We start from the raw sequence: 18,376 nt of genomic DNA on the forward strand, positions 1-18,376 counted from the left end.
GGGCAGGCTGAGAAACTGGGCTTTTTAATCAATAGACTGATCACTACTTCCCATCTAAAAAGAGCTTATGCTTTAAGCAGTGGTCACTGGACCAGAAAAATCACTTGTTAAAAATATGTTACAATTATTTAAGGCAAAGGCCAAAGCCAGTAACTCCCAAGTGTCCCACCCATCTACAGACATGTAAATTTGAATTTGAATAGCTCTAAGTGACGCCTGTACTTCCCACTCACCCACTGACCTCACTACCCCTCATAATCTCATATCTGGTTCAGTGAACTCATTTACGTTACTTGCCTGGCCCATGTAAGCAAAACGATGTTGTGACAGGCTACTTTAACATTTTAAGATTATTTAGATCTGTTTCTTTCTGTTGAATTTACACATTGGGAAACAAGAACTCACAAATTTTTAAAGGTTTTTTAAAATTAGATGTATGTAGGATTTCTTGAACAAGACACAAAATATTCACACCACAAAACAAAAAATAATGATAACTTGAACTCCATTAAAAATAAATATTCCTTCTCATCAAAGAAATCCATGAAGAAAATAGATAAGCCACAAACTGGGAGAAAATATCCACAAAATAAATATCTAACAAAGGACATGCATTCATAATAAATGAAAAAGTCCTACAAACCAAAAATAAAAAGATGCAAATCTCATTTTCAGAACAACTAAACGGACACTTCACAAATAGAAAACATATAATGATCAGTGAATAATACCTCATGAGATATCAGGAAAATACAAATTAAGTCCAAAATGAAATATCTCTTCATACCCATGAAAATGTATCAAATCAAAAAGACTGCAAGAAACACTGAGAACTCACATACATTTATATAGGAGTATTGAACAGTACAAAATGATACAATCATTTTGGTGAACTGTTTGGAAGTTTCTTAAAAAGTTAAATATACTTCAACCCCAAAATTCTTCTCACAGACATTTATCCAAAAAGAATAAGAGTAAATGTCCAAAGGAAACTTTTAGAGAATATTTATGGCAGCTTTATTCAATAGCCAAAGACTAGAACAAAACCCAGGTGTTTATTGCAGGAAAGCTGATCATCAAATTGTCGTATATTCATACAGTGAAATAATACTCAGCAACAAAAGAGAATGCATTACTGATACATACAACATAAATAAATTTGAAGACATTACCTTAAGTGAAAAAAGTCAGGCACAAAAGTATATTGCTTGATTCCACTTGTATAAAATCTAAGTATAGCAAAACTAGTCTATTTTATGAAAAACCAGAGATTAATTGTTGGGGAGAGGTGGCAACTGACTACAAAGGGGCACATGGAACTTTCCCTGGGAACGGCAATGCACTAAATCTTGTTTTGAGTAGCGGTTATCTGATTGTATACAATTATGAAAACTCATCAAACTAAGCACTCAAGATTTGTTCATTTAATTGCATGTTAATTATACCTCAATGGAAGTAGCTATGAATACAGAGTAGACAAGTATAACTTCATAGGGACAGTGATAATTTTGAGGGACAGAACTTCTAATTTAGTAGTCCTAAAAGAGATTTTTTGGTTTTTGTTTGTTTGTTTGTTTGTTTGTTTGAGATGAGTCTCGCTCTGTCCCCCAGGCTGGAGTGCAGTGGCACAATCTCCACTCACTGCAAGCTCTGCCTCCCAGGTTCAGGCCATTCTCCTGCCTCAGCCTCCTGAATAGCTGGGACTACAGGCACCCAAAAAGAGTTTTTTAAATTATTATTTTTCACAATTAATTATACAAGTAATGCAAATTTATAAAAAATTCCAGCAATACAAAAATGAATTAAGTAGAAAAGGAATTCTCTGTGTAAATGAGATAGTGTTAGAGACAGAGTGACAAGGATGTCTATTCTATTCACTTATTGGTAATTTTTCTTTTAAAAGAATCAGGAGAGCCATTTAAAAAATATTTTTATTTGCTCTAAAACTATATTAGCCGTTTGTTAACAAGTTGTTATTTTTAAATTGTTATAATTTTTGAAAATTACAGTCAATTAGAGTTTATCCTTCATTTATCAAAGAAGGCATCGATGCAAAACAGTAATTCTTTTTATGTAAAAAGTTAACATCAGAAATATATACTAAAACAGTTATGTAGGGCTCACTGCATAAAGTAAGTTTATGAAACTAAAGCACTTCAAAGTCATTGCAAAATATGTCAAACTGAAACACAAAGAAAAAATAAAAACCCAGCAACAAAACAAATAATTTGAACAAATAGGCAATACCATGAAGCCCCTGCAATACCATTAAATGGAACCTGCTCCCAAAGGGACTGCATAAACCCTTGGCAACAGTGATAACATAGATGTCAATGTTAAAGAGAACAGCCAAAGATACCAGGAAGCATAAAGTGCAATTTAGGAGGAGAGTGGTGGATCCGGGTGAAAGAATTAGAAGAAATAGACAAATTTTGCTCTTGGGACTAATTAGGAAGATGTGGGAGTCCAAGATTCTCTTACATACATGATACTTAAAATATCTATATTATATGTATATATCTAAATAACTATGAATGAAACTAGGCTAGAGTGCTATATATTTTATATCAATCAAGTAATTCAACATTTACCTTTTTGTTCAAAGAATCAACAAGAGAACTCCAAATAGTTATTGCTTTATAATAGAAACACCTGAATCCATCTGGTCAACACACTACTATACTGGAAACCGTAATGACATCTGCTTGGGTTAGTCTTCCAAACTCACCCACCCACTACCACCCCTCTACCATAAATCAAGCGGAGTAATGAATTCATATCTATAAATAAATATTAATGGTTAAACTTCAGGAAGAATTTGCTACAGAATTTAACAAAGTCATTTCTATGCATTTCTTTTCAGAATAATGAAACATTAAATGTACTAAAACCTCAGACCAGCTGAAATTTGGACTCTTTGTTTATGATTGCATGCCAAACAAAATATGCACAAATAAAAAATAGAATGATATAGATGAACTCAAGTATGATCTTGTTTCAAGCCTTTTTAGCATCTTGCTTATGACTTTGCTGTCATTTTTACTTTCTACCAGTAATTTTTTTAATTTACAGCTATAGCTAAAGATAGAATTAAACCACAGCTCTAAACATAAGAGTGCTTTCAAAATGAAAATGCAAAAAGTGCTTCACCAGTCTATCTGGAGGAGGGAATAGTAGCCAACTAACATTTATAAACCCCATTCCTCCTACAGAGGGATGATGTGCCATGTGCGAAATGGCCTATTTCAGTTTCCAAGGTTGGCAACAATCTGCACCAGCGAGACCAAGTTCCAGAGCCAGCAGTGCCCAGGTCTTTTCATGCGTCACATACTGACAGCTGAATCTGTTTTGTGGAGTCTTATGCCATACCTTGTTCTTGCTCAAAACCTACAATGCCATAAGAACAGATTTTGCCCTTCAAAAGCATTTGATCTTTTATTTTTAAGTATATTTGGTTCTACCTTCTCTAATTAAAAGCGAGTATCTCTGCAAAATGAACACAAAAATCACATTTATTTTTCACTTTCCATTGTTCCCTCTTGTATTTTTATAGATTTATTTTGAATGAGTTCTGTCCATTTAATCCACTAAAATGCATTCACTGTCAATATCAACAGTGGATTTGATTTACTCTTTTTCTTGAGCCTGTTGCCTGAGATTCAGTATCTCAATTTAATTATCTGAAGAATGTATTTTTACAGATTCATATCTCAACATACACTGCTGGAAAAAAAGTTAACAAATTAGATTTTCCTTACCGACTTCTTCTATCAAGACAGTGTGGAAAAGAAAATTAATCCTTTCCTACAATATTTTCCAGTAGCACGTATTTGTCATGTTGCTATATAACTTTAGAAAGTCTAAAATGAGGTAGTTCAGCATTTGCACCTCTATTCTGTGTTTTCCCCTGAGAGAAAACCTTTGTTACACTCAAATGGGAACAGTTTAAACATTCCCTCTCCTTTCTTCATGAGGCAGCTAAGATAGTGTTCACTTAAAACCCAATTTTTGCATGTCAGATGCCTGTGTAATTAACATCAGTCCCTAAAAGTTTTAGAAATAAGCCTGCAAGTTTCCACAAGCTAACTGGCATTTTCCCAACTTCACCCTCTGACTTTACTAATTTGCTGACCAAAATAACAATAAGTAATCATCCATTAAATAGGTGGGTTCTACCCACTCGACAGTTTCCTGCCTGGTCAATGATTCAGAGTGAATGCTCATTTTTTCTCATTAGTCTTTGAAATGTGTTCTAATTTGAAAGTATGTTATCAAAGAACAATTTAAATTGCACAATTTTCCTGGAAATGCAACCCAATTATTAAAAATTGAACCCAGAGCAGCAAAGGGATGAAAATGTACTATGAGATGCTTTGTTGTAGAGAGGCACCTATGATAAGAATAATGAAATTTTTGTAGCAACTTTTAAAAAATTGACCTCTACATCAGAGGCTTAGTGTCTTCAAGGTGAGTGGCAATAAATATACTTTTACTCTGTGTTCTCTTCTTTCCCTTTAGAGGCCTCATTTCTTGTGAATTCCCATGCTCCAAATCAAGTTCTTATCCAATCAAGTTCTTATATCCACTGCATTTCAACTTCAAATATGTCTTCATTTCAACCCATAACATAATAGCCTTATAAAGATGTATAACTTAAAAGTGTCCTGTATCTTCAGGATTACTGTTTATCATAGAAATTAATAACAAACTTCAGAAAGATTTCAATGAAGACAATCCAGATTTGAATTAGAAATTTTAAAAGTCCAATTTCTGACCTTTGGATTTTAAGTTTAAGGAAATTGGTAGAGTTGTTTCTATGCATTTTCCTTCAGAATGATAGTGAAACATTAGTGTATTAAGATCCTAGGCAAACCCAAGTCTGAATTCTTTACACTCAAATTTGGACTGAAAATTCCTCCTTTGAGACATTTTAAACATTTCTCCCCTTTATTTGGGATACAATATTTCTTCTCCCAGAGTGAAAAATCTCTGTCTTCATTTAAAAGGCAAAAACATAAAGCCTAGAGTCACAGTGCTTTCCTGAGTTGGTTGAGTTAAATGATCTATTAGGTATCCTACATAAAAATTCACTCTGAACATCAGGGAACAGAAAGTATTAACAAAAGCAATAACACTAATACTTACATTACAACAGAACTTTTGAAAATCAGTCTCAGAAGGAAGAACAAACATATGAATGACAGTGTCATAAAATAAGTTGCCTCTCTGGAGTACTCATATACTTTAAATAAATCTATATTTATAGTATAATTAGCAATCTGATGAAATGTGAGAAGAATACATCAGTGAAGGACACGTCCTCCTCCAAAGTCAACAGGCTCTCAGGACACATCCAGGTTCAACATTCAGTTACTAGGAGCATTGCATCTCATTGGTAGCCTAAAGGAAACATTTTTACATGCCTTTTTTAGCAATCCATCAGTCTCTAGGAAAAACTCTGCTCAGTTACAAGTATATGTCAACAAACACAATTCATAGTAAAGATATTCAGCTACCAATTACCACCGGAAATTTAAATAAGTTCTAAAAATATAGGTTACATTCTGCTCTGAAATACTTAATCTATTTGGCATTTTTTCTGGTCCATTTAATGGTCCATCAGTACAATGTGTTAGACTGTACAAACATAGAATTAGACACAGTGCTTGCCTAGGGGATTCTCAATTTAAATAGACAAGCAAATAGATTAAACACTAAAATACCAGTGTATGGAAGAAATAAAGTGGATCACTACCATTAAGAATACATATTTATAAAACATGCACAATGCACAGCATGGTAGTAAAGGGCAGGATATCTCTCAGTAGCAAAGAAAGCCTTAGAACAATCCAAGATGCTCTTTGGAAGGGAACTGTTTTGAAGATACTGTTAAAGATTGTCAGAGAGATGAAAAAGAGGATGTTATGGACATCAGAGGTTACAAGAAAAAGAAAAGTTAACTAAAAGGAAGGAGGAAATTTACTTCTGGCCAAATGCAAGTGACTTCAGAAATCATTTAATATAACTCCCATCTACACACCATTGAAACATTTTTGCTAAAATACAGTCATCTAATCTCCACTTAAGTATTATTAGAGACATGTCTATTGGATGGATGGATGGATGGATGGATGGATGGATGGATGGATGGATGACTGGATAGATGGACAGATAGAAGGACAGCTATTCCAAAAAACAACAACAAAAGAAAGCTACTTAAATTTTGGAACTTTGTTGAAAGCACTTATCTTAAAATGACTCTTCCCAACTTTTTTTATAGACGTAGTTTTGCCCTCTACACCAGTGTTGTCCAATAGAAGTATAAGAGCCGTAACGATGAGTCACATAAGTAATTTTACATTTCTAGTAGCCACCTTAAAAAAGTAGAAAGAAACAAGCGATTTTAATTTGAATAATATATTTCTTTAACCCACTATCCAAAATATTATTCCAACATATAATCAACATAAAAATGAGATTTTATATTTTATACTAAGTCTTCAGAACCTAATATGTATTTCTATACTTACATCACTCCTCAATTTGTATTAAGTATATTTCAACTATTCAATAGCAATCGGCAGTTAGTGGCTACTGTATTGGAGAGCTTAGTTTGAGACAATGGTTTACAAACTTGGCTAAACATTAGAATCACAGGAAACTTCTTAAAAATACAGATTCCTGGGATTCATCCTCAGAAATTTAGATTCAGTAAGTTTAGGAGGGCCAGGGAATCTTTTTAACAAGGCATCCAATAAACTACTGATCATCAAGCTGACATTTGGGAATTACTGCTCTAGAACAACACAAAATCAATCTAAGTCCTTCTATACACGACTATCCTTCCAAAATCTTAAGAGAAATTGTCACATTGGCACTGTATTTTATTCTACAGGCTAAAAATTCTAAGGTCTTTCAATCATTCCTCATCTGGCAAAGTTTCCAAACCTTTCAACTCCCTGGTTGCTGTACTCTGGATGCACTCCAGTTTGTGTGGCTTATTTGCAATAATGGAGAAGTACCATAGCATAAATAATCCAACTTAATCTTTATCTGCCTTGGAAATGTTTCTCAGGACTCTCATATGAATATGAGTGTCTCTGCTAAATGTTGAATTTGCAGTACTTCAAACTAAAAATTTAAACTCTCATCATCAAGAAGCATTCAGGATGTCCAGGTTCTTCAAAATGCTGTTATTTCCTCTGCGGCACACTTCATCATAGGCTGGAGAAGGACCCTCTCAGGATAATTTGGAGTTATTCAAAGTTAAACAGAACTACCATTTTTTCCATGCCTCTCCACCCTCTTACCTTTCCTTATGACTAGAGAAGAAAGCAGGTATTTTGATTTTTAGAAAGAGCTCTTCAGCTTTCATTAAAGTTACATAAATATAAAACATAAAGTCACCAAAATAATCATATTTGTCAAAAACAAATGGGCTCAATTCAGTGCCACAAGTATTCACTTAGCAAGGGTTTACTAAGCACATTATATGTGCAACCATGGTAGGCCAGGAGGCTATAAGAAGAAACAATGCAGAGACTCAAGCCCCAAGGCATATTAATCTAACAAACATATAGAGATGCTCCCCAACTTCTAAAACATTGGTAAAACAAGGCAGATTAAATTCCTTCCTCTCCTATGCTAGACATTTGGGATTCATATCGTAAATTAAGCATTCAAAAATCCCTGCCCTCATGCAGCTTACTTTTTAGCAGCAGAGACAAACAATAAACAATTCAAATGATAAGTAAATGAATTATACAGTATGGTAAATAATAAATGTTAGGGAAACTAACAGATCAGAGTAAGGGGTATCAAGAATACTTGGGAGGTAAAAGACAAGTTGAAATTTTACTCAGTGATCATTAGAGGCCTCATTAAAAACTTATTTGAGAAAAACGTTTGAAGGAAGTAAGGCGGAAAACATGCAGCTGTCTGGGGGAAGAGCATTCCAGGGCACAGTGGACAGCCAGTGCAAAAACCCTGCAGCAGGAGAGTACCTGCCTGGCCTGCTTGAGAAGCAAGGATGCCAGTGGAGTTAAAGGCAAATAAGCAAGAAAGAGAGAAGCAGATGAGGTCAGAAAAGTAATAGGGTGGGAGTAGGAGTGTGCATGTAAGACTTTATAGGGCATAATAAGAACTCTGTCTTTATTTTGAGTGAAATGAAGAACCCCTGAAGGCTTGAAGCAAAGTAGTGACATGATATGTATTATATTTTAAAAGGATCACTCTGGCAACTATGTGAAGGACAGACGGCAGACAAGCAAGAGTGTAAGCAGGTAGACTACTTGGAAGGCTAGTGGAGTAATCCAAGTGAGAGAGGGTGGTAGCTTGGACCAAAGAGGTACAGGGAGGAAAGGAGAAGTAATCAGATTACTTCACACACACAAAAATTATAATACAGTGTGGTGGGTATTGTGTCAGAGGATACTAAGAGAGCACAGAAAAAGTAACAAACAATAATTCCACCAAAAGAAGAATGTGTAGCCAAAGTGACAACTTACCTGAATGGTATGTAAGAGTTCATCAGGAAAAGGAACCAGGAAGAACAGCAAAGAAGAAGGCCAGCACAGAGCTGCTGGCGACCAAGAGAAACAGAGGGAAATGATATTTTCCCTAGACAACCTATATTCTCATTAAAAGACATAATCATTTAAAGACTACAGTTACAGGTGCTACTGGAATCAAAATCAGCATGAGGACTTTAGATTGTAGAAATTAGTAGTAATGCAAGAATGATAATCAAAAACCACCATCAAAGAAGTAACAGAAAATGTAGGGAAAAATAAACCCACTTCACAAAGAGCTCACAGGAGATCTGTGGACATTCCACTGGCCCCTGAAACACTACTGAAGGTTCCCTGAAATCTTATCCTCCACCACCAGCTCCCATCAACAGATCAAATCAATATCAAGGAACACCAAGGTTATCCAGACAGAGCCAGGTAAAACAATTGTGTCATTTGTTTTTCAGAACTTCTAAAACGTATCCCCACAATATAGAACTCAAAACCTATGCTTTAATTGTGCTTGAAAAGTAATTATGTTGGGGTTGCTGTAGAGAGGAGCTATGCCCTGAATCTTCCTTTACTGGTTTTCTCGATGCTCCTCAACTTCTAAAACATTGGTACAACAAGGCAGATTAAATTCCTTCCTCTCCTAATCTGCCATTTGTCCTCACCCACTTCTACCCAAATCCGTATATCCTTTACTGCCCATTAAGAACTAAAAACAGCAAAGATAGAACAGAATATGCTTTAGGGGCAGTTTCTCCCCCAGCCCAGATGACCTTCACCTGTCCTCCCTTTAGCATATGAAAGTCATCATACTTTAGCTCCTACACAAAATCTAGCATTTCCACCTGAAAGCCTCTAAAAAGTCCAAGAGAGCATGATCTTCTGATAAGTTAATTCCAAAATAAAAATAATAATTAACATTTAGTGAATGTTTAGTAAAAGTCAGGCATAGTTTTGTTCCGATGATGCACACATCAACCCTAAGTAGTAGTACTATTATTATGCCAATTGAGGCAGAAATAAGTAACAAGATCAAGTTCATACAACTAGTAAAAGAGCCAAGACTGGAGATGAAGATGTCTAGCTCCCAAGCCGTGCTCCTAAATGCTACTGTACATCAATATGAACTCAGAATTACCTCCATCATTCCTTCCCTTTGTCTGGAATACAGTGTGACCTTTCAGAGCAGTGATTTTCCATCTTCTTTCCGTATATTTCCTTTGTAGGGAGAGACACATGGTTGCCTGAGTTACTCACCCTTTCCCAAGAATGAAGACTATTAGCGGAGGCGTCATCAAAAACAGTTCAGGGAATATGTGCCCAAGTGCCCAGTTCCTGACAACTGGCCACATGAGAGAAGGAGAAGCTATGCTATACTTTTTTCTTCCCCAACAGCTCCTTCACTAATCCTTTTTAAGTACAAGGATGAATATCCGAGTCTCTACAAATATGAGTTTATGTGGTGAAACAAAAGTCACCACAACAAAAGTATTCAGCAATAAGCTGTTTGCTTAGAAAATGTTTCCACCTAAGACTAATGTCTATCCAGGCAATGTCAATCAGAAACCGAAATCTAGCAAAAGATGAGAAATTTCATGAAGTCAATAAAAGCAATGTAAGACAAATGCTCAAATGACACAAAAAGGCCCTAAGTTATGATTATATGATGCAGGTGGATACATTTTTTTAAATTAAAATTAAAATTTAACCAGAATAAGTACTTCAAAATAGAATGACTTCACATTTAAGGATTAAGAGAGAGTCCTCAGATATTTTTGCAAACACAAACAACAACAAAACACTCAGTACTTGATTTTACTCTGTTTCTTCTTAGAATTAGCTTGTGGTTAAATGATTACCTACAATTTGTCATATATAGACTAGGACACAATTTTCCTAGTTTTCTAATCATTCTTCAAGATAAAGTCCCAAAGTTTCTTTTTCATGATTCACAATAAAATTTTGGTTCCTATTTTACTGTAATAATTTATATAGACATTTTCCTTTCCCTATTATACTGTGATCCCCATCCTTAAAATAGAAGCAGTGCAATAAATATTTGTTAAATTGAATTGAATTAAAATCAACAGGAAGGCCGGGTGCGATGGTTCACGCCTATAATCCCAGTACTTCAGAAGGCTGAGGCAGGTGGATGGCCTGAGGTCAGGAGCTCAAGACCAGCCTACCCAACATGGTGAAACCCCGTCTCCACAAAAATACAAAATTAGCTGCGCATAATGGCAGGTGCCTGTAATCCCAGCTACTCGGAAGGCTGAGGCGGGAGAATCGCTTGAACCCGGGAGGTGGACGTTGCAGTGAGCTGAGATTGTACCATTGCACTCCAGCCTGGGTGACAGAGTGAGACTCCATTTCAAAAAATAAATAAATAAATAAACAGGAGACATATCACACCATAAAACCTTGTTGTCTAATGCCTCAGTTGTCAGTTAGTACCTTGGTAGGTACTGAATTATAGACAGATAATCTAGAATAAGAGAAAGAATAGATGCCTACAAGAATGGGATTTAGAACCAACATGAAGAGAATAAGCCAACGAGAGGTCGAATAAAGCCAAAGAAAGAAAGTCCTCACTTCAGTTGTTACCCAGGGTGAATTCAGCGATGACATTGAAAGCTGTTCACTTGCCAGAGCCTGTCAAGATTGCTCCAGCTCTTCCAAAATCAAGTCAGTGTTCCTCCGATATCCCTGACACTTTTCAGAGGGGTCTTCTAGTTATGTTTGATCCTGTCAATAATTATAGCTACCACACTTGCTGAGTGCCAAATAGCATGCTAAGTGCTGTCCCTTCTATCTTCAAAATATTAATGCTTTCTGACTTTTCCCCTCCACATCCAGATTAACGTTTTGAGGAGAAAGGGTGTATTTTTGTAAAAAGATTACAATAAAAAAACTCAACACTTGATTTTGCTCTATTTGTTCTCAGAATTAGTTCATAAATGTTGGGGAGAATCCCTTAAATACTCAGCATTTACCATAAAGACTGAATTGACATGTAAAAAAATCTATTGTACATCCCAAATGACTAATATGACATGGTAACTGTCAACACCAAGTTGCAAACCATCCCATAAACACATTCTGTTGCATAGTTAAATGAGAACTCAAAAGAAAGTTTAATTTGGGATACTGAACACGAGTTGGAGGAGGCGAGTCCAGTCTCAAAATGGAGGTAAAACCGCCACCCGGTCGCCCCTAGCCCGATTCCAGCCGTCGCCATCGCCGCCACGGGGAGGAGGGCCATGATCCAAAGGAACCAAAGCAGTTGAGAAAACTGTTTATTGGTGGTCTGAGCTTTGAAACTACAGATGATAGCTTAAGAGAACATTTTGAGAAATGGGGCACACTCACAGATTGTGTGGTAATGAGAGACTCCCAAACAAAACGTTCCAGGGGCTTTGGTTTTGTGACTTATTCTTGTGTTGAAGAGGTGGATGCAGCAATGTGTGCTGGACCACACAAGGTTGATAGGCGTGTAGTGGAACCAAAGAGAGCTGTTTCTAGAGAGGATGCTGTAAAGCCTGGTGCCCATCTAACAGTGAAGAAAATTTTTGTTGGTGGTATTAAAGAAGATACAGAAGAAAAAAATTTGAGAGACTACTTTGAAAAGTATGGCAAGATTGAAACCATAGAAGTTATGGAAGACAGGCAGAATGGAAAAAAGAGAGAATTTGCTTTTGTAACTTTTTATGATCATGATACAGTTGATAAAATTGTTCAGAAATACCACACTATTAATGGGCATAATTGTGAAGTGAAAAAGGCCTTTTCTAAACAAGAGATGCAGTCTGCTGGATCACAGAGAGGTTGTGGAGGTGGATCTGGCAATTTTATGGGTCGCGGAGGAAACTTTGGAGGTGGTGGAGGTAATTTTGGCCGTGGTGGAAACTCTGGTGGAAGAAGAGGCTATGGTGGTGGAGGTGGTGGCAGCAGAGGTAGTTATGGAGGAGGTGATGGTGGATATAATGGATTTGGAGGTGATGGTGGCAACTATGGCGGTGGCCCTGGTTACAGTAGTAGAGGGGGCTATGGTGGTGGTGGACCAGGAAATGGAAACCAAGGTGGTGGATATGGTGGCGGTGGTGGAGGATATGATGGTTACAATGAAGGAGGAAATTTTGGCGGTGGTAACTATGGTGGTGGTGGGAACTATAATGATTCTGGAAATTATAGTGGACAACAGCAATCAAATTATGGACCCATGAAAGGGGGCAGTTTTGGTGGAAGAAGCTCGGGCAGTCCCTATGGTAGTGGTTATGGATCTGGTGGTGGAAGTGGTGGATATGGTAGCAGAAGGTTCTAAAAACAGCAGAAAAGGGCTACAGTTCTTAGCAGGAGAGCGAGGAGTTGTCAGGAAAGCTGCAGGTTACTCTGAGACAGTCTTCCCAAATGCATTAGAGGAACTGTAAAAATCTGCCACAGAAGGAATGATGATCCATAGTCAGAAAAGTTACTGTAGCTTCAACAGATAACCCTTCTTGTTCAGGACTGTCATAGCCACAGTTTGCAAAAAGTGCAGCTATTGATTAATGCAACGTAGTGTCAATTAGATGTACATTCCTCAGGTCTTTTATCTGTTGTAGCTTTGTCTTTTTCTTTTTCTTTTTTTCATTACATCAGGTATATTGCCCTGTAAATTATGGTAGTGGTACCAGGAATAAAAAATTAAGGAATTTTTAACTTTTCAATATTTGTGTAGTTCAGTTTTTCTACATTTTAGTACAGAAACTTTAACAAAATGCAGTTTTGAAGGTGTTTCCTTGTGAGTTAACAAGTAAAGAAGATCATTGTTAATTACTATTTTGTATGAATTTTGCTAAAGTTAACTGTAAAGAAACACCTGCTGACTTGCAGTTTAAGGGGAATCTAGTCTCCCCATTTCCAAACCATGATATGAATGGGTGCTGACATGTGGAGAGAATAGATAATTTGTGTGTTTGCAATGTGTATTCTAGATAAATAGGATTGGGTATTTAAATTAGCATTTGTGAATTTAATAGCATTAAGATTACCTTCAAATGAAAAAAGTCTCAAAATTTCAAAAAAAAGTTTAATTTGGTTATAAAATAAATGACTGCTAATGTTCAAGATATATATTTGTTTTCTATTTCTGCTTTAACAAATCACTACAAACTCAGTGGCTAAATTAACAAATTTATCTTGCAGTTCTAGAGATCAGAAGTTCAAAATGGGTCTTCCTAAGCAAACATCAAGGTGTCAGTAGGGCTATGTTCCTTCTGGAGGCTCTAAGAGAAAACTTGTTTTCTTGCATTTTACAGCTTCTAGAGAATGTCCACATTTCTTGACTCATGGCCACCTTCCAACTTCAAAGCCAGAGATGGCCAGTCAAGTCTCACATTGCATCACACTGACACATACTCAACTACCTCCCTCTCCCACAATTAAAAGGCCCCTTGTGATTACATTGGGCCCAGTTAGATAATCCACAATAATCTCCTTATTTTCAAGTCAGCCGATTAACAACCTTAATTTCTTTTGCAAATCTAATCTCCCCTTGCCATATGACAATATATTCGCTGGTTCTGGGGATTAGTTTGTGGACAGCTGACTATCAATCAGCCTACCACAGTCTTTCTCCTGACTCCTAAAGATTCACATCCATTGTACATGCAAAAGTCCCCCAAATTTCCAGCCCACTGAAGTATCAACTCAAAGGTCCATCTAAATCTTAATCAGTTCAGAAGTCCCAAGAACCACACATTAGAACGATGGTGAAATAAGACTTTCCAGCCCTCAACCCCCTGATAGAAACATCAATTAGAACAACTATCAACACATAACAATACCATACAAAAGCTAAGAAAACCAGGTGAGAGATTGCAGCACCTGGGTGTGGCACAGAAATAAGAAAAGGCATATTGAAGAGAGCAGTAAGGACAATTTTACATTACCCATCTCACCTTTCCCCAGTGTTGGGCAGCATAGCATGGAAAGCAATAATCTTGGGGAAAGGAAATAAAAATGAGCACTTGACTTTGTTTCAGACTCCAAAAATAGGCCTGACTCAGTAAAACCCAACACTAGGCATGACTCCACAGCCACAGACTCTAGGCTGGAACCCACATATTGAGCCTCCAAACCCATTCGAGTGCCAAACCGGATCCCACAGCCTCAAGCTCCAGGCGGGCCAATCAGACTTAGTCTTTGGGCTGCCCCACTGTCAGCCCATCCCCAGTAGCCTCAGGCTCTGAAACAAGCTCAACATTAGATTGGGCCCCACAGACCCAGGCTCCAGACCCATTCCAGAAACAAGCAGCTGCAGCAGCCACGGGCTCTGGACCACCCCCAGAGCTGAGCTGGGCTTCACTTTCCTAGGCTTCAGACCCAACCTAGTACCAGGCTGGCAGCCTCTATCCATAGGGGCCAGGCTAAAGCTGGGTCTAAGGATGCCCATTCCATCAGCAGGGCAGTGACCATGGACTATGGCTCCAGGCTAGCTCCACAGACCCAATCAGTGAGTCCAGGCAACAGGCCCGCCAAACTGCTAACCCAGACACCAGGACAGCCTGTCTGAGAACTCCAGCAATAAGTCTTCCCACCGACCATGCCAGACAGCCTTCCTAGAATCTATGAACTGGCTGACTGGTGAAGAGCTTTCCCAGACAAAGCCAGTCTGCAAAGACTAGCCTAAGTCCCTACTTCTTCAAATGCACTGATTTTAACAGAAGCAACAAGAAACATAAAAAAACCAAGGAGATATAACACCACCAAAAGTGCACAATAATCTCCCAATAGTGACCCCAAAGAAATGAAAACATATAAACTTCATGACAAAGCATCCAAAACAATTGTTTTAATGAAGCTCAGAAAACCTTAAGAAAGTACATATAAATAATTCAAAAAAATCAGGAAAACAGTAAGAGATCAAAATTAGAAGTTTAACTCTTTTCCCATTTGCCCCATGAATACTCACCAGCAGCGCTTGCGGCTGCAGTGTTTACTCTGGGTTAACTTTGCCATGAAATATCTTGCTTTTATTATTATTTTTACATTGTTCCAGTATATAGGCTTTAGAAACAAAAGACATCATTCTATTTATAGCATTCTGCTTTTAATAGTGGTATTTCCATTTAAAAATATAGTAATTCTCAATTGCTAAAATGTCAAATCCTAGAAAATGTAGCATTCCTATGCAGATGTTAATATTGTTTTTGAAGAGTTGTTGGCCAAAGACTAATCTGATGAATTGATTATTCTGGTGATTCAAATAATTCTGATGTTAGTTCTGTTTAGAAATAACTCCAAAAACAGTTTTTATATTTATTTTCACATTGCAAATCAGTCAGATTTCCTTCAGCCTCAAAAAGCATGTTTATGTAAAATTAAATGAGTGCTGGAAGTGAGCTGCACTTTTTTTCTAAACAGAAAAGGGATTAATGGAAAGTTTAAAATCATATTTAGATAAAACACAAATTCTTCAGCTAAAAAACACAGTGCACAAAATAAGTGCAATAGACAGTAATACCAACAGAATGATCAATTGGAAGAAAGGATCTGTGAACTCGAAGACAGGTTATTTGAAAATATACAGTCAGAAAAGAAAAAAGAAGGAAATGGAAGGAAGAAAGCTTACAGGATTTATGGGATGGCATCAGGAGTTTAAGAAGGAGGAAGAAAGAGACAAGTGAAAAAGCATACACACACACACACACACACACACACTTTAAGTTCTGGGATCCATGTGCAGAATGTGCAGGTTTGTTACACAGATATACACGTGCCATGGTGGCTTGCTGTACCCATCAACCTGTCATCTACATTAGGTATTTATCCTAATGCTATCCCTCCCCTAGCCCTCCATCCCCTAACAGGCCCCAGTGTGTGATGTTCCCCTCCCCATGTCCATGTGTTCTCATTGTTCAACTCCCACTTATGAGTGAGAACATGTGGTGTTTGGTTTTCTGTTCCTGTGTTAGTTTGCTGAGAATGATGGTTTCCAGATTCTTTAAAGAAATAGTAGCAGAAAACATTTCAAATCTGGAGAAAGATATTCAGATACAGAAAGGTGAATGGTCTTCAGCCAGATTCAATCCAAATAAGACTATATAGTGACATATTATAATCAAACTGTCAAAAATCAAAGACAAAAAAAATCCTAAAACTAGTAAAAGAGCCAAATCACATATAAAGGAGTTCCAATAAAGCTAACAGAAGTTTTCTCAACAGAATTCTTACAGACCAGGAGAGAGTTGGGTGATATCAAAAGTATAGAAGTAATAAAAAAAAAAAAAAAAAAAAAAAAAAGAAAAGAAACTGCCAACAAAGAATATTGAACCCAGCAAGCACTCCCTTCAAAACTGAAGGAGAGATAAAGACTTTACCAAACAAACAAAAGCTAAGGGAGTTCATCATCACCAGACCTGTCTTACAAGAAATGCTAAAGGGAGTTCTTCAAGCTGAAAGAAAAGGATGCTAATTAGTAACAAGAAAACATCTGAAATATAAAACTCATGGGTAAAATGAAGTACAAAGTCAAATTTAGAATACTCTAATACTATAATGGTAGTGTGTAAATCACTTATCTCTTTAGTATGAAGGTTAAAAGTAAAAACTATTTAAAAATAATAAAAGCTACAATAACTTGTGAAGGAATACATGATATAAAAAGATGCAAACTGTGCCTTAAAAATAAAATAAAATGTAGGCAGGGAGTTGTAGTAAATGTATAGAGTTTTTCTTATGAGATCAAAGTTAAATTGTTATCAGCTTAATATAGCCTATTATAACTACAAAATGTTTTATGTAAGCTTTGTGGTAACTACAAAGAAAAAACCTATAATAGATACATAAAAGATGAAAGGAAAGGAATCAAAGCATACCAGCAGAGGAAATCACCTAAGCACAAAGGAAGACAACAAGAGAGGAGGAAAGGAATAAATGATGTCCAAAACTACCATAAAACAATTAACATAATGCCTGTAGTAAGTTCTTACCTATCAATAATTACCTTGAAAGCAAATGGATTAAATCCTGCTATCGAAAGACATAAAGTGGCTGAATGTATTTTAAAAATAAAAAGCAAGACCCAGATACATGCTGCCTATAAGAGACTCACTTCACTTTTAACAACACATGAAAACTGAAAGTGAAGGGATAAAAAATAAATTCCATGAAAAGGAAACAAAATAGAACAGGATAGCTATGCTTACATCAAATAAAATAGACTTTAAGACAAAAACTGTAAAATAAGACAAAGTACTTTATACAATGAGAGAGAGATAAACTTATCAAGATGATATAGCAATTGTAAATATAAATGCACTTTACATCAGTGCACCTAAATATATAAAGCAAATATTAACATATCTAAAAGAACAGACAGAATGCAATACAATACAATAGCAATAGGGAACTTTAATACTCTACTTTCAGCAATGAACAGATCATCCAGACAGAAAATCAATAAGGAAACATTTAATTTAAACTACACTTTAGATCAAATGGATCTAACAGACATATAAAGAATATTTCATCCAATAGCAGCAGCATAGTCATTCTTTCTCTAGCACACATGGAACACACTCCAGGATACATCATATGTTAGACCATTAAAAAAGTTTTAACAAATTTAAAAATAATGAAACCATATCATGTACCTTTTCTAACCACAATGGTATTGCCATGGTTTAAGTGTATATGCCCTTCCGAGATTCAAATGTTGGAACCTAATACATAATGTGATATTATTAAGAGGTGGGGCCTTTTGGAAAGTCATGACTGATCCACTTTCATGAATGAGATTAATGCTCTCATGAAAGAGATTGAAGGAAGCACCCTAGAGCCTCTTGCCCTTCTGCCATGTGAAGATACAGCATTCA

At 36.5% G+C, this 18,376-nt stretch overlaps 2 protein-coding genes across 2 annotated transcripts in view; one reads left to right on the forward strand and one right to left on the reverse strand.

Annotated features, from left to right (window-relative positions):
- The window catches only part of NELL2 (neural EGFL like 2), a 351,416-nt gene that overhangs the window by 323,197 nt on the left and 9,843 nt on the right, over positions 1–18,376 (reverse strand). The gene's annotated exons all lie outside the window — the stretch shown is intronic.
- On the forward strand, positions 11,561–13,334 carry LOC103238187 (heterogeneous nuclear ribonucleoprotein A3). Its single transcript, XM_073021331.1, has one exon. The coding sequence runs from the start codon at positions 11,902–11,904 to the stop codon at positions 12,838–12,840; it is 939 nt and encodes a 312-aa protein (XP_072877432.1). The 5' UTR covers positions 11,561–11,901; the 3' UTR covers positions 12,841–13,334.

The sequence above is a fragment of the Chlorocebus sabaeus genome, chromosome 11, assembly GCF_047675955.1.
Source record: "Chlorocebus sabaeus isolate Y175 chromosome 11, mChlSab1.0.hap1, whole genome shotgun sequence".
Taxonomy (NCBI): Eukaryota; Metazoa; Chordata; class Mammalia; order Primates; family Cercopithecidae; genus Chlorocebus; species Chlorocebus sabaeus.